The sequence below is a fragment of the Montipora capricornis genome, chromosome 14 (assembly GCF_036669925.1).
Source record: "Montipora capricornis isolate CH-2021 chromosome 14, ASM3666992v2, whole genome shotgun sequence".
Taxonomy (NCBI): domain Eukaryota; kingdom Metazoa; phylum Cnidaria; class Anthozoa; order Scleractinia; family Acroporidae; genus Montipora; species Montipora capricornis.
In genome coordinates this window covers 46,477,970-46,498,882 of record NC_090896.1, presented here as the reverse complement: position 1 = coordinate 46,498,882, position 20,913 = coordinate 46,477,970, and the positions used below count along the sequence as shown (strand labels likewise).

The window sequence follows — 20,913 nt, the reverse complement described above, 5'->3', positions numbered from 1 at the left end:
AACCCCCGAAACTTTTCGGGCGTATTTCCCTTCGTATCTTGAGACGGAAGACAATTTAAGCCATGAAACTTGGCAATTAGTGTGCAATTTTTTCATCTTGAAAGCTTGTCAAAGATCAGATATTAAGAATAAGGAGATTGCAGTCTTAGAGATTGCTTTTCGGGCCAGTAAACTTTTCGGGACTTTCGAGAAACGGACCCCAGGTCTATGGGGAGGGGTGCTGAGGGTGTTACATTCTACCTCTTCGAAGACCTTTGAACGAAGGCGTCTCAAAGGAATGCTCTCCAGTCTGAATGGTCAAGGTGGAATTTCCGCCTTTATAACTGCAATTTTGGTTCACATGGCCGTCTCTTCCAAGTTTGCCGAAAAGGTGAGCCACGAACAGAAAGACCAAACCACAACACAAGAACAGCACTAAATTCAAGGGTGATATATCCATCCGAAAAAGAGAGTTTTATCAGATATCCAAACACCCAGAACCGAGTTAAAAGACGAGGACGAAGGCCGACTTTTTCAGAACCGAATTCGAGACGCTGGGATAGAGGATGAAACACTCTTGCCGACATTTTGTTCTCATATGATCACATATTCAGACTTCCTTCACGGTAGTGATTCCTTTTCTTCTGGGCTTTTGAACTATTAAGGCCGGGACACACTAGACGATAGGTCGCTGTGACAGGTCGCGGGGACAAGTCGCCGCAACAATTCGCCTCATGTGACACGGTTAATTTTGTGAAAATCATTGTCGCTGCGATCAGTTGCACGAATTCAAACCAGTTTGAATTTGTGCGACTGATCGCAGCGACAAAATTAGCGAAAGCAGCGTTGTCGTACCGTCCGCACACTTCCGGCAACAAGTCGCTGCGACCAAATATAAATGAAGCAATGAGAGAGCGTCATATGGTCCCCCATATTGAATCAGAAAACTTGTTCACATTCCCCCTCATACGAGATCACTGCGCGTGAACCGAACAGGCGTCGTGTCGCAGCGACTTGTCGCCTAGTGTGTCTCGGCCTTTAATGAGTTTGAGAAGAGAGTCTTCAAGCTCATCTGCCCCTTAGAATCAGACTTCGGGCCGCTTTCCTGTGCCTCATTTTATGGAGAGCTTTAACAACGAGGCCGGTTCAGAATAGAAATTCGCATTATTGTGATCACAACACGATTACTTCAACTCTTACAATGTGTAAACTGTGTCTGTTATCCAAGATTGACTCTGGCATGAACGGCATTCAAGTTTGCAGACAAAAAAAAAATTAGCTTGTTCTTCGCAAGACGCTGATTTTGGTCACTTGACGTTATTAGGGAGCTTAAGCATGGAAGACGACGACGGCTACGAAAATGTTATATTCTCATCTGAAATTGTACCTTGGCGTTACTCTAATCACTTCGCGATTATTCCAAGTCATTCGGTATAACAATATATATCAACCATCCAGAAATTAAACTGGTATGAACGGCGTGGAAGTTTCGAGAGAAAACTGAAAATTTATCGTCGGGTGCTCACGTCCACCACATAACCACACATTTAGCAATATCACATAGTTGTTTAGCCGAGAAAGGCAAAGAGATGTTCCAAAATATATAACGCAAGTGCAGAACGTGCGGAGTAATTGTTTTCCCTCATAAATACTATTGTTTTGTAACGTTCTCGTTCTTTGAAGTCGTCGATGTTTCGCAGAGGACGGCAAAGAAATGTACCAATTAAAATGTAAACCGCGAGTCAGTGCGGAACGGTTGATTTTTTCTCATTAAAGCGGTTGGTGTTGTGCCGTCCCCGTTCCCGTTGCCATCCTCGTTGCTATGGCTCCCGTCCTAACCATCCAGAGAGGGACTGGTAGCCTGACTACAAGGAGTGAAACCTCTAAGAATCAATCTAACTTAAACACACCTACATTAACAGTTCCAACTGAAAATTACAAGGAGTTATGATCTAGTTTCAGGGACAAAACATTTTCTTCCTTGCAATTGTTTTTTTCAGGTCACTCAACTGTTCAATTCTGATACCAATCGCAAGGTATGAAGGTTACCTTCTGAGATTTCTGATGAAAGGGCATCAAGAACGACTTCTAAGGGTGATGCTATGGCATATATTTTATAAGAATTTTCATGCATAGCAAAAAGTATGCCAAAGCCACGAAGGCCACGACTCTCACGGCGTTTATCGAAGATCACCGCTCCCGAATCCCCTTCATCAACGAAGTGTTTTTTTGCGTCAATGAACAAGCAGCTCTTGCGCCATACGCGCTCGCAAACGACATTACTAAACATTTTCTTGCAGGTCATCCCGTGAATTGGTTCCATTTGTGATTGACTTGTTTGCCGTGTGTCACTTTCTGGACAAGCGGTGTGAGGTAGTCTGATATTAAATGTTGCATCTGATTGTGCCTCGAACATAGGAGGCGCCAAAAACCCTGGCGCATCTACGGAGGCATCAACAACATGGCCGTTTTCGGTGTACCCTGTTGTTCTGCCACTCTTGCACAGGAGTTCAGCATTCATGATATCTTTTACTGGGCAACATTCACCATTGGGACGAACTCCTCTTCCAATAACTTGAACGATTTTGGATTCTTTTAAACGTTCCACTTCGTCGTCAGTCAACTTGGCAATGGCAGCATCAACGAAATACTCTTTGTCATTCGTCCATTTGAAATTACGCCTCAACCCTTTAGTGTAACTACCCACAACCCTTGGTTCTTCCAAACCCGCCTTGAAGGCCTCTTCATGTTCCTCCGCTTTCTTCAGTATCCACTGTAAACATCTTTCGGAATTTAGATTCGCTTCCTTTAGTTCCCTCAGCCTGTTGAACTGCTCCCGTATTTCAGGTTTTTGGAGATTTTCAGCCCCAGAAATCTCAGTCTCCTGATTGCCGGGTCCAGTAATTTCGTCTATCCAATGGGCGTATTCACGTATTTGGTACCTTAGATAGTTTAAATGGTCATCCAATCCAGGGTGAACAATCTCATTTTGAACAACGGGCCCATGTTTCATCACGTGATCACACGACAGTGCATATAAGCCACCAACTCCATCCCCCACAATAGCACCTAAGGTCCCACAACCTCTCTCACCCTTCACGCCAATGCTTGCTCCCAAACAAACCACGTCGTTCTGTTTTTGTGCCTGATTCGGAGTCCAGATGTCTCGAGTTCTATACCAAAACCCGTCTACCACGTCCACCGGGTAAGGTCCAAGAAAAGGTTCGAACTTGGATTCGCCAATAGGAATGAAACCTTTTCCTAGAACATAAATTCTTATACACGGTTCACGTGTCTGCTGTGAGTTTGTCACTTTAAAAGAGGCCTGCACAGATGTGACGTTTCGATGTTTGTCAAACTTACTTAGATTTTCGTTTATTACCTCGTTGATTGCATCGACTTGATACGCCTCCAGTGCAAGTTCGTGGGATTCACCACAAACGTACCCAAGAGGTCTAACATTCAGTACATTGACTGCGTTGTTATATAGATCTAACCACCTTAGTTCCACCTTCATCTTTGCAAAGAATTCTTGGGCGGCTACTTTTAAGCTCTCGAGTGCACCAGACTCGCCACTGAAAACGTAGAAACGAATCACCACCTGATCGTTTTCTTTGTAGGGCAACACACGCACGCATTCCTCGTGCTCAGCTTCAAATTTCATGCTTGCTTCAACAATCTCTACTTCTTCACCTTTCGGTGGGGAGTCGGTATCAGGTCGATATCCATGGGTAACACCATCGCTTCCTTGATGCAAGAAGATAACAAAGAAACAAAGAGAATTGTCCTAAAAATTTGGTTACTTTGTGCAAGTTGAGCAAAGTGGAATAATCGTGGAAGAATTTGGGCAAACACTAGACTGGTAATTTTAAATGCTCGGGCTAATGATCCTAAATATATATTTTTTGTTCTGCCTCTGATCAAATCTGTTTTGAGTAAGGATCACTTCAGCAATTTCCCTGGAAATAAAAAAAATCAGGGTCTCCTTAACCTTAAATATATCATTCATAATTAAACCTCTTTTAGCGGTATTTGCTAATTGTCCATTTCAGATCTCAGAGAAACTGTTCCTTTATCTTTTTCCTGCCTGTTTCCACCCCTAAGAACTCACCTTCCTCTGCACAACTCTTCACCATACTATCCAACTCATTCCGTTTGGCCATGATGCGGTCTCCAGCATCTTTCCAGTGCTTCAGAAGCTCCATGAGAGGTTTCATTTTATCAATGTCATCTTCATACCTAGCCCGTTGTAATTGCCCCAGTGTGTCTTGGATCTGTTTCCAGTGGAAACTGAACATTGAATCAATAGCAAATGATCCTTTGGCAAGCCCGAAGACAGGCTTTGCGCACTCCTTATGCTCATTATCTTCAGTATTCTCCATAGCTGTCTGTAGGAAGTCTGTATCAGCTCGATGTTCATGGGCCACGATGCCAAGTGCGTACTCATTCTCCACAGCCACGCGTCCTTGAACTAAATCACAAAGGCAATATCTGGTTAATCTTGTTACTGATGCAGTGCGGCCTAGATACAATAGGGAGCTTAAGGAACGAAGGGGTAATTTCTAAAGAAACTGTGGTGCTGCGTCGGTGGGGAAGTAGTATACAAAAATTTGGTTTATCAACGGAGTTGATAATGTAAATTGGCCACCGTACAGAGATTCTAAGGAACGACCACGAGAACGTCACAAATTTGCATATTTAGTGGGCAAAAACAATAGCACGTGCATTTTTCACTTTTGTCCATTTCTTTGCCGTCGTCTGCCAAACAACAACGTGAAATTTGAAGTTTTATGACGAACATCAGCACTTGAGGATGGATAAATTTTCATTTTTTCCCCTCAATTAAGCGCCGTTCCGACCAGTGTCACTTTTGAGGAACTGCCACACCCTTATCATATTAAAACGGTTGAAATAGTCACGAAGTGATTACAACAACGTGAATTTATATTTTGACGTTCTCTTTGCTGTCGCTGTGGTCCTTGCTTAAGCTCCCTAATCTTAAATCTGGGAATGCGACGTTGTTGGTGCCAGCAAGCGCAAGGTACCTGCCAACTCATGGCGATCGTGACTTTCAATCAACAGCTCCGAAACTGTGAAACAACATTCCCGCAGAGAACAGAAACACTGACAGCCTGACATCTTTTAAAAGAGCTCTCAAAAGTTACCTTTTTGTTGAATTAGCCTTTAAATGACCTGATTATTAGCAGCAATGTTATCATTTAGACATTCTTAATCTCTAAATTTATTAATTCACTTAATTTCATCAATTATTGTAATGTGCAAATGAACATATTTGTATGGTGTCTGTGACATAGAACGGTTTGAAATTGAGTGTTGTAACACCAATACCAAAGTAATTACTCCGACCAATCACATCAGGTGCGAACAGCGCAATGAACCAATCAAAATTCGCAGCAATTCCGTGTAACTTGCTGGTTTTGTTTTTCCCCTTTCATTGGTTAATAAACTGTTGCAAGATTTTAAAGCCAATCACTGCCACGAAAATGGACTAAGTGAAATTTAGTATCAAGTTTTTAAATAGTTTTTGTGCCAAAAAATTAAGCTTGTGACGTCATGATATTATTAGATTTCCGAAAAAAGATAGATAGTTTTTTTGTATAGTTTTCGTCAGTTGTGCTTCTTGTTCGCTACGATCGATTTATCGAGATGTGAGACAGTATTTAAACGAGAGACGATCGTGTACATTACTTCGAGCATCATTGTCAACAATTCGAAATTCAATGGTATCTCGCTTCAACGATTCATGAAAGCATCATTTGTTCGAGTTAAATATTGTGTGATTATCTTAGTGCAGCATGCACGACAATCGTTAAGTCTAGCAATCGTAATCACGCAATAGACCTTTTTCGCTGGTACATTTTGTTTTCCCAATACAGATCATGTGATAATACTCAAGAGGTTTGGTCCGTTGTTTTGTTCATCGAAAAAAATGCATGCAATCATGAATATGTCTGAATGCACTCTTTGTAATGAACAAAACAAAGGACCAAACCTCCTGAGTATTAATTATCACAAGATCTGTATTGGGAAACAAATGTACAAGCGAAAAAGATCTCTTACTTTCAAAAGTCATTTGAAAACCGCTCCATAAGTACTATGTGTTAATTATTATGAATTAACATTAATTTACCATCATCACCATCATCATCATCATCATCATTATTATTATTTGTAAATAGTTTTGAATTTTATAACTTTCAACCACTTTTTGTGAATCGATTGTTATTTAAGAAATAGCAAACATGTACCGTGCTTCTATCGAGTTATAGAAACACGAGTGAAAGTTTGGGAGAACGAAAAATGCTGTGGGAACACGAGCCGCAGGCGAGTGTTTCCTCAGCTGTGTTTCCACAGCTGGCATAAATTTTACTACATGCACTAGCTGTTACCAAAACGTACTAACTTTTTGTGTCTTCCTTATTTGGGTCATCTCCTTCCTTCAACTCACTTATCGGAGACTCAGTTTGACTTGTGATGTCTTGAATCTGCTGGGTGGAGCGGCCAAGTGCTGTAATGGCATCAAGTACAACTGAAACGACATTTGCGAGCTATTAGCTGAAACTTGCTTACACAATCTAGTGTAAAATTATAAACTGGTGGTATTTTAACCTTGCAAAGACCTTCTCACACTGTGGCAATGTAAACAAACACTGGCAAGGTGCTGTGCGACGTTCTCTTTACACCTTGTTGGTGTTGGCTGTATTTTTCCATCTGTCAGTGTTGTTGAAAAAGTGAATAGCAGTTACCAAAACATACTAACTTTTTATTTCTTCATTATGTGGGTGATGTCCTTCCTCCAACTCGTTTATCACAAACGCATGTAGATCTGTGCTTAATGAAATCTCCTGGGTGAAGAGGCCAAGTGCTGAAAAGGCATCAAGTACGTCAGAAACGACATTTGGGAGCTATTAGCTGACACGTGCTTACACAATCCAGTATAAAATTAAAAACAGGTGGTGTTTTAACCTTGCACACTGTGGCAATGTAAACAATCACTGACAAGGTGTTGTGCAACGTTCTCTTTACACCTTGTTGGTGTACTACGCTAGCTGTTACCAAAACATACTAACCGCTTTTTGTGTCTTCCTTATTTGGGTCATCTCCTTCCTTCAACTCGCTTATCAGAGATTTAGTTTGATTTGTGATTTCTTGAATCTGCTGGGTGGGCAGGCCAAGTGCTGTAAAAGCATCAAGGACGCCAGAAACGGAAGCATAAAGTTCTGAGTATGACATTTTATGACCTGTCACGGCTGATAGACCCAATAAAACTTTTATACGGATGCTCCTCAACTTGTCTATACTTTTCTTGACCTCTGGATTCAGGTTGTCCCCAATACATTTAGAGTGCAGAATACTATATAACAGCGTAGGTGCATCCCACTGATTGCTATCTCCATGGATCACGGTAGCTAAAAACTGAGCATTTCTTGAAACACATGGCAAAATCTTGAGCCTCAACTTGGACTCCTGCCTTAAGAAGTCCTGTCCATTCTGGGGTTGATCTTTCCATTCCCCGAGAGTATCCTTGTAACGGTTGTCCCATTCCTGTTTGAAGATAGTTCGAAGACCTGCAGATATTATATCATTGGTGACAAAGGTAATCATGGAGTAGAAATCAGCAAATGACTGTGGTGCATCCATATCCAGCAAGGCTCAAACTTCAATTAAACCTCTGTCAGAAATTAAAAGTCATAATTAGAACAGCTTTATGTGTAATTCAGTTGCGCAGTCACAAGAGGAGGAGGAAGTGGGGAAGCATAGGCATGTGTCAGACAAACCACGAGAATAATCATGCACTTAAATGAAGATAAAACAAATTAAAATAGCATAACCATTTCAGAATATCAGCTGGCCGAGATTATTTTTCCTTAACTGTTAGACAGAGCGCACAAGGGGACCAGAGCGGGGACGCGGGTGTAAAAAACGGAACTAAGTGTGCGTGCTAAATGTGGAGCTGTCTCTGGAATTGTTTCAACTACCGGTAGTTTCCTTCTGCCATTAGTAATTTGAAACAATAAGTCTTCAAAACGGACAATGGAAACCATGAACCAGCTAACCAAACCCCAAGAAGTGAAGTGAGTTTTAATTAAACGTTTACGTGAAAGCAAAGCATCTGTGTTAAGGTGGCTCCATTTGGTTATTCACTGTTCATTCGGCGCGCGCTAGTTTCCACTATCCAAAGGACTTTTAGCATTGCTCTCTCAAGTCTACGGCCGAAATAAACTTGTAAAAGACGGAACTACTCTTTTCAACCATCACTGTTAAATTAACGGGGTTTTGCCTAGCATTAGAACTCTCTAAAGATAAGTTGTTTACAGTGTTTATTTTGCTTTTCCTTTGATTTTCTTCCATTTCCTTCGGTGAAAATGTTCTAAACTTTGACATTACATGACATTTGTCAAGAAGAATCTTCTGAAGGCCAAAAAAGTAGGGGTTATAAAGGTAGTTTCATCGGTTTTAGCGACTTTGTGTTTTTTAGCTCCACTTAAAAGATTGTCTTACAAAATTTCTTGATGAATTTGCAGACAGAAGGTGTAAACAGTAATTACGGCTGTGCAAAAATTTAAAGAAATTTCACCGAACAAAACTGGAGATATTTCACGCGAAAGTTTCGCATTTTTCGATCGCACAACATACGTCACTGAATAGCAATTCGCCAAGATCGCCATTTGAGCATACGTGAAATTCCGAACCACATGCATGCGCGCGCGTACCTCTGCTTGAGATCTAATGTTTACATGAGCGAAGAAATCGAATGAATTTGGAACAAGTGCTCAACCTCGAGCTTTTCGCAAAAAGGGACAAAGTGAGTATCTTCTTCGCTTGGTCTACAAATATGGGAATCCCCCTTCGGCGATTTTTGCTTGTTTTCCGTAGCAATCAAGACTCCAAGGACGGCTGTGTCCCTCGAAAGATGGGTTGTTAGAATCAGATAAGTCATTCAGAACAGTGGGAAATGATTTTTTTTAAACCTTCTGCTGGACTCCAAAGAATTTGCAGCCTTCTTACGGATAGGTAAACATTTCGAAAAGATGATACGTCCACATAATTTTGACGAAAAACGAGTTTGCAAAGTTGGGAAGCCATGTTTGTTTACTTTCCTCGTGGGAGAGACGCTCGTCGGTAGCGCGAACTTTAAAGCTCGCACCATCAGCCACTTTCTAGTAACCAGTTTGCGCACGATCAGGAAACTACAGGTATATGAAACCAACTTAAGAAAGCTCCCTAGAGTATTTACGAATATCCTCACTACAGGGCACGAGTTACAAAAGGAAACCTAATTAATTTCTCTCATAGTTTTTCCTGTAGAAAATTACCAATATGGGTACCGATATAATAAGGCTTATTTTTTGGGTGTCACTTTTTGGATTATAACCGTTACCATGGCAACATCACATCTTATGAATGCCAGCTATATTCCTATTTTTTGCCTACATACCTTAATAATATTTATACTTTCCTTTTGACAAGCAAGGGGTGCTTAGGACTGAAACAAGAGAAAAAACTGCAGAGATGGGTGGAGCACTTGAGTGAAGTATTAAACAGAGATGACCCAACGAGTCCTTTGGAGATGGATGAGATAGTAGAATCAGAGGAGATTGGAGAAATAGATCTAGGAAGATGGCGATTACAAGAGGTTAAGGCTGCATAGAAGGGGACAAAGCCGGGGAAAGCGGCTGGAGTAGATGAGGTGTGTATAGAATTCTTGAGAGCTGAAGATCATGGTGGATGGCAAAGAAGTGGATGACGTTGAGGAGTTTACATACCTGGGAGCTACATGTAGACAAGGTGGGTGGTGGTAGCAAAGACATTTTGCACCGTCTACAGAAGGCAGGTGGCATATTCCAGAGACTAGGGAGGGTCTGGGCAGCTAGAGGAATAGGAAGGAGAACCAAGATACGCCTATTCAAGACTTTAGTTCAACCTGTACGACTATATGGCTGTGAAACTTGGAAAATCTCCAAGAACAATGAATGGAAACTAAATAGCTTCCAGTGCCAGTCCCTGAGACATATAACACAGGTTAAATGGCAGCAGAAAATGACAAAAAAAAAAACGAGCGGGTGGTTCAGTTGGCTGAGATCAATGACATAAGTTGTGAGGTGTGGCAAAGAAGGTGGAACTGGTTAGGTCACATACTAAGGAGAGAGGGTGAGAACGACTGCTTTACTGCCTTAGGATGGACTCCTGAAGGCCGGAGGGTGAGAGGAAGACCAAAAACTACTTGGAGGAGGGCAGTTGCAAAACAGCGAAACAAAGCTGGGTGGAAGAGCCGGAAAGTAGCCAAAGTGGTTGCACAAGACAGGGAGTATTGGTCAGACAGCGTGGAGGCCTTACGCACCTACTCAAGGCTGTTGCCTAACAGGAGCCCGGTAGCCTGGGGCTCCCAAAGAATAGCTCTGGGTGCCTTAATTTTTCACAGCAACACCTTTCACTTCATATCTTGGGCTCCTAAGTTCTCAGCGTTTAGCTCTGAGGGCCCCTTTAAAATTTTCTTAGGCAGCAGCCTTGCTACTGGTGCGATGAGACCTGATGATACTTTCCATTGGTGAAATTTTTTATTCTTTGCCACATTATGGAAATGATATTGCCTGACCTTTTGAAGTGGTAAAAAGTCAAGGTCGTTCGGATGGTTTTGCCAATATTCTGTAATTTGTCATTTTTCCAAATATTATCGATTAGCTCTGACAGATTTTAACAAATACAGGGTATTTGATATAGGAACTGTACGTGGTTAGAACTAAGCAAATTTTTGAAAAAAAAAATTACTGAAGGGAACGCGAGAAAATTAGCAGTTAATGTCACAGATCCTGCGGGTATTTATATTTGAGACAGACTACAATAAACAAATGCTAGAGATAATGTTGGCATAAAAAGGGGAGAACACTGCTCCACGATTGGTGTGACAGACAACGCACGAGGTGAACTGCGCCATATCAGACAAGTTGTAGGCCGGTAAAAGCCAAATAATGATATACAAGCCAAACTCTCCACAGCACTATGAGCTAAACCTCCAGCCAGCATCGTGCTATGATGGAAAGAGTGTAGGCTGTAGAAATAGCTCAAGCCAATCCAGATGAAGGATATAACTGTAAGCAGACAGTATTAAGACAAGGATAAAGAAACTCAGTTCGAATTGTTAGAATATACAGTAGGAGTCCATTCATGTCTCGTTTGCGCTGCTCTGCACAATTTGAGCAGAAGAATACCCTTGGGTCATTATTTCCTGAGTAGCTTATTTCAGAAGGCGAGCAGGCAGACCACAATAGCTGCTTCAGCCTATACACACTCTGCAAGCTATGAAAACATCACACTGCATTGACTAATATATGCTACACAAGACTGAAGAAACAAAACTGAATGAGATTTACTCTTTATAAAAGTAATTCCGGAATTGCATAGTTTGGCTGCACTTCACAGTAAACGCTGTTTGTCCCTACAAGTAAGGTTACAAGTAGCAAGTCACTTACCCCTTATTGACTGTACTGCTGAAGAAAAATTATTGTCTATTTCAGTAGTTGAAAATCACTTCAAAATCAAAAAGAACCCTCCAATGAGAACCAGAAGCAAAGTCTTCCTGAAATAAATGACAAAACCACGTCAAACATCAGATAAATTCCAGCAATTCACAGAAGTATTGAATGGTCTCTGTTGCATTTTGGCCCTTTCTGTTCATTGCCATATTTGGGCATGGTCTCTGTTGCATTTTGGGCCTTTCTGTTCATTGCCATATTTGGGCATGGTCTCTGTTGCATTTTGGGCCTTTCTGTTCATTGTCATATTTGGGTATGCCCATATATGGAGAGCCTCGCGTAAAGTTTTCTGTGTTCACATATTAAATTGCTTCAGTTGTTGTGTTCAGCGTTCGTGTTTAACGTTCGTATGTTTCTTGTTCTCGAGTTGTTATCAGCTACAAAATAATGGTCTCTTCAGTGTAATCAGTAGAGAAAACAAACATGGTCCTTATGAAGAAGTACTTTTTGGCTTGTGTCAAGTTCACTGCTAAAATAATAATAAAATAATAAAAAATTATAAACTTACACTATAGAATAATTATATAAAGTAAATAATTATGCTTTATAATTATACTATTATGGTGGAACTATTATTCAAAATCAGGCTACATTGTATGCAAAGCATGACTGCATGTACAAATACTTTTGGAATCTGCATCATGCCTGCCTCTAACCAGTTTTAAATTCTGCTCTTTACATTCAAGATTCAAGTGGGCATTTTCTTTGTACTAAATATGTAAAGCAAACAAATTTTGCTTCAAGCCAAACTAAATGGCATGAGAAAGGTATACATGATTTCAAGCATAATTTTAACAATGAAATTATATTTTTCAGTTAGGTATTCCTGAACGATATTATCACAAAACCCTCAAAATTCAATTCAAACATCAGAAGTTGGTATGAGCAATTTGATTACCAGTACCTATTTTCATCTTGTGTAACTTAACTTGGGTGTAAGGCCTGATGCATCTTTCCTTTACCTATGACAGTACTTTATTAAGCTGCAGCAAGCATGTCCTCAAAAAATCCACACAATCTTAATCAGAGTGCTAGATGTCTTTGTGAGATATTTGAGAAGGGTGAACTGTTGTTTTTTTTTAAAGTCCAAGTACCAATATTTGGTGATTTTGATTATGTATGAATTACTATTGATCGCATCACAATTTTGTCCCAGGACACAGTTACTGCCACTGACTATCTGTGGTAATCAGACCAGAGCCTCTGTGTTGGATACAAATATTGGTGTGATTTTTGATTCTCAAATGAATTTTGAGCGTGAAGTGTCTTGTGTACGTAAGGCAATTTTTTTCACATTTGTAATGTACCTCGTATAAGAAGGTATTTCAGCATGGAGAGTGCCAAGATTTTGGTCTGTGCATTTGTCACATGTAGGTTGGATAATGAGAATGCATTATTTATTGTACGGACTTCAAAAATATCTAACTGCAAAACTTTAAGCTGTTTTGAGCTGTACTCCCTTGTACTTGTACTTTTTGGATTATAACCGTTACCATGGCAACATCACATCTTATGAATGCCAGCTATATTCCTATTTTTTGCCTAAATACCTTAATATCTATACTTTCCTTTTGACAAGCAAGGGGTGCTTAGGACTGAAACAAGAGAAAAGACTGCAGAGATGGGTGGAGCACTTGAGTGAAGTATTAAACAGAGATGACCCAACGAATCCTGTGGAGAAGGATGAGATAGTAGAATCAGAGGAGATTGGGGAAATAGATCTAGGAAGATGGCGATTACAAGAGGTTAAGGCTGCATAGAAGGGGACAAAGCCGGGGAAAGCGGCTGGAGTAGATGAGGTGTGTATAGAATTCTTGAGAGCTGAAGATCATGGTGGATGGCAAAGAAGTGGATGACGTTGAGGAGTTTACATACCTGGGAGCTACATGTAGACAAGGTGGGTGGTGGTAGCAAAGACATTTTGCACCGTCTACAGAAGGCAGGTGGCATATTCCAGAGACTAGGGAGGGTCTGGGCAGCTAGAGGAATAGGAAGGAGAACCAAGATACGCCTATTCAAGACTTTAGTTCAACCTGTACGACTATATGGCTGTGAAACTTGGAAAATCTCCAAGAACAATGAATGGAAACTAAATAGCTTCCAGTGCCAGTCCCTGAGACATATAACACAGGTTAAATGGCAGCAGAAAATGACCAAAAAAAAAAAAAAAGCGGGTGGTTCAGTTGGCTGAGATCAATGACATAAGTTTGAGGTGTGGCAAAGAAGGTGGAACTGGTTAGGTCACATACTAAGGAGAGAGGGTGAGAACGACTGCTTTACTGCCTTAGGATGGACTCCTGAAGGCCGGAGGGTGAGAGGAAGACCAAAAACTACTTGGAGGAGGGCAGTTGCAAAACAGCGAAACAAAGCTGGGTGGAAGAGCCGGAAAGTAGCCAAAGTGGTTGCACAAGACAGGGAGTATTGGTCAGACAGCGTGGAGGCCTTACGCACCTACTCAAGGCTGTTGCCTAACAGGAGCCCGGTAGCCTGGGGCTCCCAAAGAATAGCTCTGGGTGCCTTAATTTTTCACAGCAACACCTTTCACTTCATATCTTGGGCTCCTAAGTTCTCAGCGTTTAGCTCTGAGGGCCCCTTTAAAATTTTCTTAGGCAGCAGCCTTGCTACTGGTGCGATGAGACCTGATGATACTTTCCATTGGTGAAATTTTTTATTCTTTGCCACATTATGGAAATGATATTGCCTGACCTTTTGAAGTGGTAAAAAGTCAAGGTCGTTCGGATGGTTTTGCCAATATTCTGTAATTTGTCATTTTTCCAAATATTATCGATTAGCTCTGACAGATTTTAACAAATACAGGGTATTTGATATAGGAACTGTACGTGGTTAGAACTAAGCAAATTTTTGAAAAAAAAAAATTACTGAAGGGAACGCGAGAAAATTAGCAGTTAATGTCACAGATCCTGCGGGTATTTATATTTGAGACAGACTACAATAAACAAATGCTAGAGATAATGTTGGCATAAAAAGGGGAGAACACTGCTCCACGATTGGTGTGACAGACAACGCACGAGGTGAACTGCGCCATATCAGACAAGTTGTAGGCCGGTAAAAGCCAAATAATGATATACAAGCCAAACTCTCCACAGCACTATGAGCTAAACCTCCAGCCAGCATCGTGCTATGATGGAAAGAGTGTAGGCTGTAGAAATAGCTCAAGCCAATCCAGATGAAGGATATAACTGTAAGCAGACAGTATTAAAGACAAGGATAAAGAAACTCAGTTCGAATTGTTAGAATATACAGTAGGAGTCCATTCATGTCTCGTTTGCGCTGCTCTGCACAATTTGAGCAGAAGAATACCCTTGGGTCAATTTAAAGATATATTCATTAAAAAGAAAAGCCGCTGTACAAAATGCGGCCCTGGATTCTCTTTTAAAACCAGTAAACTCATAGGTACGGATAAAATCAGGTAGCGCATTCCGCAACTTAGCTGCTACGTAACAAAAAAGAGAACTAAGACCATTCACTGGTTGTTCCAGGTTTATAGAGGAACAGAATGTAATTTCCGCGAAGATCATTCATAAGAAGTGGACAGGAGAGAAAACGTATTTTTCATATAAGCAGAAAAAAACCCCTTTTTTCAAGTAATACGAGGAAATTTTGAATGCGCTTATTGCATAGAGATGTCGAGCTTGACTTTCGTAGTAAGAGGACAGGTAATCTGCAAATATAAATATCGTTATTCTCTTATTACATTATTATACCGTTTCTTTGACACGAGAATTACAGCGAAATGAAAGCACAACTTTGTCGCCAATTTTCTATGATAAAAACTTGTTCTGAAATCCAAAATCTAAGTTAACAGCACACACCAGGCCTACTCCTGAGTATCTGGCTAGAAATCATTCCTCTGGCCGCGCTTCAGCCATTCGATGAGGGCCAGTCTCGTGCTTCTAAGTTGCCTCGCTCATGCCCAAAAAGAATTCTGGGTAATTCTGCCATTCCATGACAAGGGAAGACTCCGATTCTCATTTCATAGTTTTTTTCATAAGTGTCGGGCCACCCAGTCCTACCAGCAAAATAACGCATCGATTGAAGGTTTTAGCTTTCAAAACTTGCCCAGATTGTGTCAGTAGGTCCTGGAATTCGTCCACAGAAAGGCCAGAGAGACAACTTCACTCGTGAACCGCCATGTTTACAACAGAGCATTTTAGGCGTCCCATTCTGCATGAAACTCTATTCCTCTCGCCGGCTGTCTGAGACAAGACGCAGGGACACGCGTAACGGTTTCTGCGTTGCGTTTATGCCTATAAAATACAACTGAAATGTCAATTGCTGGACCAAAGAAAAAAAACCAGAACGTTCAAATCCGTGTTGTAATATCTAATTGCCTCCGATGTTAATTTTTTGTGTGTAATGGCTAGGTATCGAAGATTGGGCAGAACACGTTGCGGCATGCGTGGACTGACGGAATGTTTAAAGAGCAAGAGAAGAAAAACGCGCACTTACGCTCCAGACTCTCTCGGTCGTGGGCTGGAGCCGTCGTACGCAAACGAGTCAGTCCCGGGATTTCGGCCGGGGTGGGCGTGGTGGCGATCGCTTTGGGACGCCGATTCAAAGTGAGCCCCTTACTGCTGCTTTCTGCTAGGCCAGACCTTGCCTGCCTGTCAGTATCGGCATTGAGGGAGTAGATATGTCGGCGGCGCTAAACCGATATATGACAAATCCCAGGGGGGGGGGCCCCTACCAACAGCTCATGTACCTCGCGCCTTGTCAATGATAGTCGTAAGAATTATAGGATGGCTAAAAAAAAAAAAAATTAAAAAAAAAAAAGAGTAAAAAAAAAAAAAAAAAATGAAAAATTTATTTTTATATCTATTCAAGAGGGCAAAGTTCATTTTATCTGTCATATTCTGTAAGCAGTCTGGAGTCGCTTAGATTACAAAGTGTGCGCATGCTGCCTTTTAAAGGTGAAAAAACATACATACAGTCATAAGTGCATATCTTCGAGCATTCCATTTGACAGGAGCTAAAATCTTCGAGACATAGCATGTACAGATAGCCTATAATAAAAACAGTAAAAATATTTAAAAAGATATTCATTAAAAAAAAAAAGAAAAAAAAACAAAGAAAAAGCCGCTGTAGCAAAATGGCTGGGCACTGGATTTCTCTTTTAAACGCGATACAAAATAATTCAAATGTGTAAGGCTCATAGGTACGGATAAAATCAGGTAGCGGCATTGACACCCACCGCAACTTTAGCTGACACGTAGATAAAAAAAGAGAACTTAAGTACCGATGACTGGTATGTTGCCAGGTTTAAGGGGTTGAGGAACAGAATGGTAATTTCGCGGGCGAAGATCATGTCCAAGTAATGGGGACGGGAGAGAATAACGTCTTATTTCGCGGATATAAGCTAAAAAACCTTTTTGTCAAAAAAAAAAAAAAACCACTATAGCTTTTATCAAAGTAATACCGAGGAAATTTGAATTCGGCTAAGGTTTTCATAGAGATGTCGAGCTTGACTTTCGTAGTAAGAGGACAGGTAATCTGCAAATATGAAATATGCGTTTATTCTCCTTATTTACATTATATATACCGTTTTCGTCTTGGTGACACGAGAATTACAGTCGAAATTGGTAAAGCAGGAATTGTATTTCACCAACTTCTGTCGGGGGGGGGCGAATTTTCTATGATAAAAACTTGTTCAGAAATCCAAATCTACGTTAACGCAGCTCACACGGCAGGCCTACTCCTGAGTATTCTGGCTAGAAAATCATTTCGCTCTGGCCGGAGGCTTCAGCAAAATCCATTCGATGAGGGCGCAGTCTCAGTTCGTGCTTAAGTTGCCTGCGGTCTCAATGCCGTCAAAAAGAATTCCTGGGTGTAAAAAAAAAAAAAAAAAAAAAAATTCTGCCCATTCCATGACCAGGGATAGACTCCCGATTCTCCATTTCGATGAGTCTTTTTCATGAAGTGTCGGGCCTACCCATGGGTCCTACGCAGGCAAAATAACGCAGTGGTGGGATGTTGGTCGATTGAAGGTTTTAGCTTTCAAAACTTGCCCAGATTGTGTCATCAGTAGTGTCCTGGAATTCGTCCCCCCACAGAACTCGGCCTAGAGAGACAACCTTCACACCTCGTGGAACCGCCATTTTTAAAAACAGAGGCATTTTATGTGCGTCGCCAGTCTGCATGCAACTGGCATCTGCTTCGCCTCTGTCTGAGAGGACACAGAAGAGCCAGACATCGCACGGTTCTTACGTTGTGCGTTTATGGGGGGCGCTAGATAAGTCAACTGGAAATGTCAATTGGCTGACAAAAAAAAAAAAAAAACAAAAAAAAAAAAAACCAGCATGTTAATTTTTTTTGGTAGGCCTAGGTATCATCGAATAGCGCAGAACATTTGCGCATGCGCTGACGGAAATGTTTGAACAAGAGAGAAAAACTGTGCAGTCACGCCCGGCAGACACCGTGCGCTGGAGCGTTCGTACGCAAACGAGTCATTCCGCGGGATTTCGGCCCGTGCGACTCCCGCTTTTGGACAGCAGTTGGCCTTTGGCGTGCTTTTCTGCTGACCGACTTTCTTGCCGCTCCCGCAGTTACGGCCTGGAGGGAGAGATATGTCGGCCCGAACAAAAGCCAACTTAAACGGCATATAGTGACAAATCCCACGCCTACTCACAGCTCCTTAAAAAAAAATAATGTGTGTGGGTAAAAAAAAAAGAAATAAAAAGAAAAGAATAAACAGGGGGAGGATAATCAAAAAAAAGAATCCGCCTTTGTCAATATAGCGTAAGAATTAGATGGCTTATTATATGCAAGAGTAACAGTACCATTTTATCTGTCATATGGTAAGCACTTGAGGCGGGGGCAGATTACAAAGTGTGCGCATGCGCCCTTTTAAGGTAACATGACATACAGTCATAAGCTTTTCCGATAACTACAGGAGCTAATATCTTCGAGACATTACATTTAGCAGGCTAAAATACTAGCATGGGTCACAATACCTATAGAAAACATAATATTTAACAAATGTATATTCAATTATAACATAAAAGCCGCTGTATGCAAAATGCGGGCGCTGGATTCTCTTTTAAAAGTCAGTAAGCTGATAATAGGTAGGCGGATAACATCATGTAGCGCAGTCCTGCAACTTAGGGGTCTGACAGTTCTGTATAAAAAAAGAGAACTAAGACCATGACTGGTTGTTCTAAAGAAAAGCAAGAAAAGTAAGAGAAGAGCAGGTCTTATTTAGGAACAGCATATGTACATTTCCGCGAAGATCATAGCATAAGAAGGGGGACGGGAGATTAAAGACGTATTTCCATATAAGCAGGAAAAACCCTTTTTTGTCAACAAAAAAAAGAAAAAACCGCCACATACTTTATACACAAGTAATACGAGGAAATTTTGAATGCGCTTATTGCATAGAGATGTCGAGCTGACTTTCGTAGTAAGAGGACAGGTAATCTGCAAATATAAATATCATTATTCTCTTATTCACATTATTATACCGTTTCTTTGACACCAGAACTACAGCGAAATGAAAGCACAACTTTGTCGCGAAATTTCTATGATAAAAACTTGTTCAGAAATCCAAAATCTACGTTAACAGCACACACCAGGCCTACTCCTGAGTATCTGGCTAGAAATCATTTCCTCTGGCCGCGCTTCAGCCATTCGATGAGGGCCAGTCTCGTGCTTCTTAAGTTGCCTCGCTCATGCCCAAAAAGAATTCTGGGTAATTCTGCCATTCCATGACAAGGGAAGACTCCCGATTCTCATTTCATAGTTTTTTCATAAGTGTCGGGCCACCCAGTCCTACCAGCAAAATAACGCATCGATTGAAGGTTTTAGCTTTCAAAACTTGCCCAGATTGTGTCGGTAGGTCCTGGAATTCGTCCACAGAAAGGCCAGAGGGTCAACTTCACTCGTAAACCGCCACGTTTACAACACAGCTTTTTTGGCGCCCAGTCTGCATGAAACCATCTCTCGCCTCTTCCTGAGACCAGACCAACACCACGCACGGTTCTTTCGTGTACGTTTATGCCTATAACATCCCTGAAATGTCAATCCTGGTAGAAAAAAACACAAAAAAACAAAACAAACAAAAAACCCAGCATGTTAATTTTTTTTGGTCTGCTAGGTATCGAAGAGCCAGAACATTTGCGCATGCGCTGACTGCATGTTTGAAACAAGAGAGAAAAACGCATTACCTCCAGACACCGGCGAGGAGCGTCGTACCAAACGCGTCATCCCGGGATTTCGGCCCCGTGCGATCGCTTTTGGACGCAGTTGGCCCTTCGCTGCTTCCTGCTACCGACCATGCCTCCCGGTGCGCCATTGAGGGAGCGATAGGTCGGCGCCTACCCCCTCCGTGACGGCTCCCACGCATCCTCACAGCGCCGATCCGACCTTGTCAATATAGCGTAAGAATTAGGTGGCTTATATATTCAAGAGAAAAGGATTTTTATCTGTCATAATGGTAAGCATTGGAGTCGCAGAGTACAAAGTGTGCTGCATGCGCCCTCCGAAAGGTAACATACATACAGTCATAAGCTTTTTCCCGAATAACTACAGGAGCTAATATCTTCGAGACATTACACTTTACAACTAAACTAGATAGCATATACTATTTAAAAATCTATTTCATTAAAAAGAAAAGCCGCTGTACAAAATGCGGCCCTGGATTCTCTTTTAAAACCAGTAAACTCATAGGTACGGATAAAATCAGGTAACGCATTCCGCAACGTAGCTGATACGTAAGAAAAAAGAGAGCTAGGCACCATAACTGATTGTTCCAGGTTTATTGAGGAAACCGATTTGAATTTCCGCGAAGATCATGCATAAGAAGGGGACGGGAGCAGAAACCGTAATTTTCATATAAGCAGAAAAGCCTTTTTTTTCCAGTACCACGAGAGAAATTTTTGAGTGCGCTTATTGCATAGAGATGTCTATCTTGCACCTTTCGTAGTAAGAGGACAGGTACTCTGGCGAATATAAACATCGTTATTCTCTTCTTTCAATGATTATACCGTTTCTTTGACACGAGAATTACAGCGAAATGAAAGCACAAATTTATCGCGAATTTTCTATGATAAAAGTCTTTGCCAGAAATCCCAAATCTCTACGTTTACAGAGCACACACCAGGCCTAACTCCTGAGTATCTGACGAGAAATCATTTCCCTCTGGCCCGCGCTTCAGCCATTCGATGAGGGCCAGTCTCGTGGCTTTCTTAAGTTGCATCGCTCATGCCCAAAAAGAATTCGGGGTAATTCTGCCATTCCATGACAAGAGGAAGACTCCCGATTCTCATTTCATAGTTTTTTTCATAAGTGTCGGGCCACCCAGTCCCTACCAGCAAAATAACGCATCGATTGAAGGTTTTAGCTTTCAAAACTTGGCCCAGATTGT

The 20,913-nt window shown here is 41.4% G+C and overlaps 1 protein-coding gene across 1 annotated transcript in view; it reads right to left on the bottom strand.

The window, feature by feature from the left end:
* LOC138033541 (uncharacterized) overlaps positions 1-11,929 on the bottom strand; it is a 14,045-nt gene extending 2,116 nt beyond the window's left edge. The window contains exons 1-6 of the mRNA XM_068881310.1: positions 11,472-11,929; positions 7,071-7,672; positions 6,761-6,865; positions 6,404-6,529; positions 4,091-4,450; positions 1-3,726 (exon numbers count right to left, since the gene is read on the bottom strand). The exon at positions 1-3,726 is cut by the window's left edge and continues 2,116 nt beyond it. Of these exons, the coding sequence (XP_068737411.1) occupies positions 1,985-3,726; positions 4,091-4,450; positions 6,404-6,529; positions 6,761-6,865; positions 7,071-7,641 (2,904 nt within the window). The 5' untranslated portion in view covers positions 7,642-7,672; positions 11,472-11,929 and the 3' untranslated portion in view covers positions 1-1,984. The remainder of the gene's footprint in view (positions 3,727-4,090; positions 4,451-6,403; positions 6,530-6,760; positions 6,866-7,070; positions 7,673-11,471) is intronic.
* Positions 11,930-20,913: the final 8,984 nt, after the last annotated feature.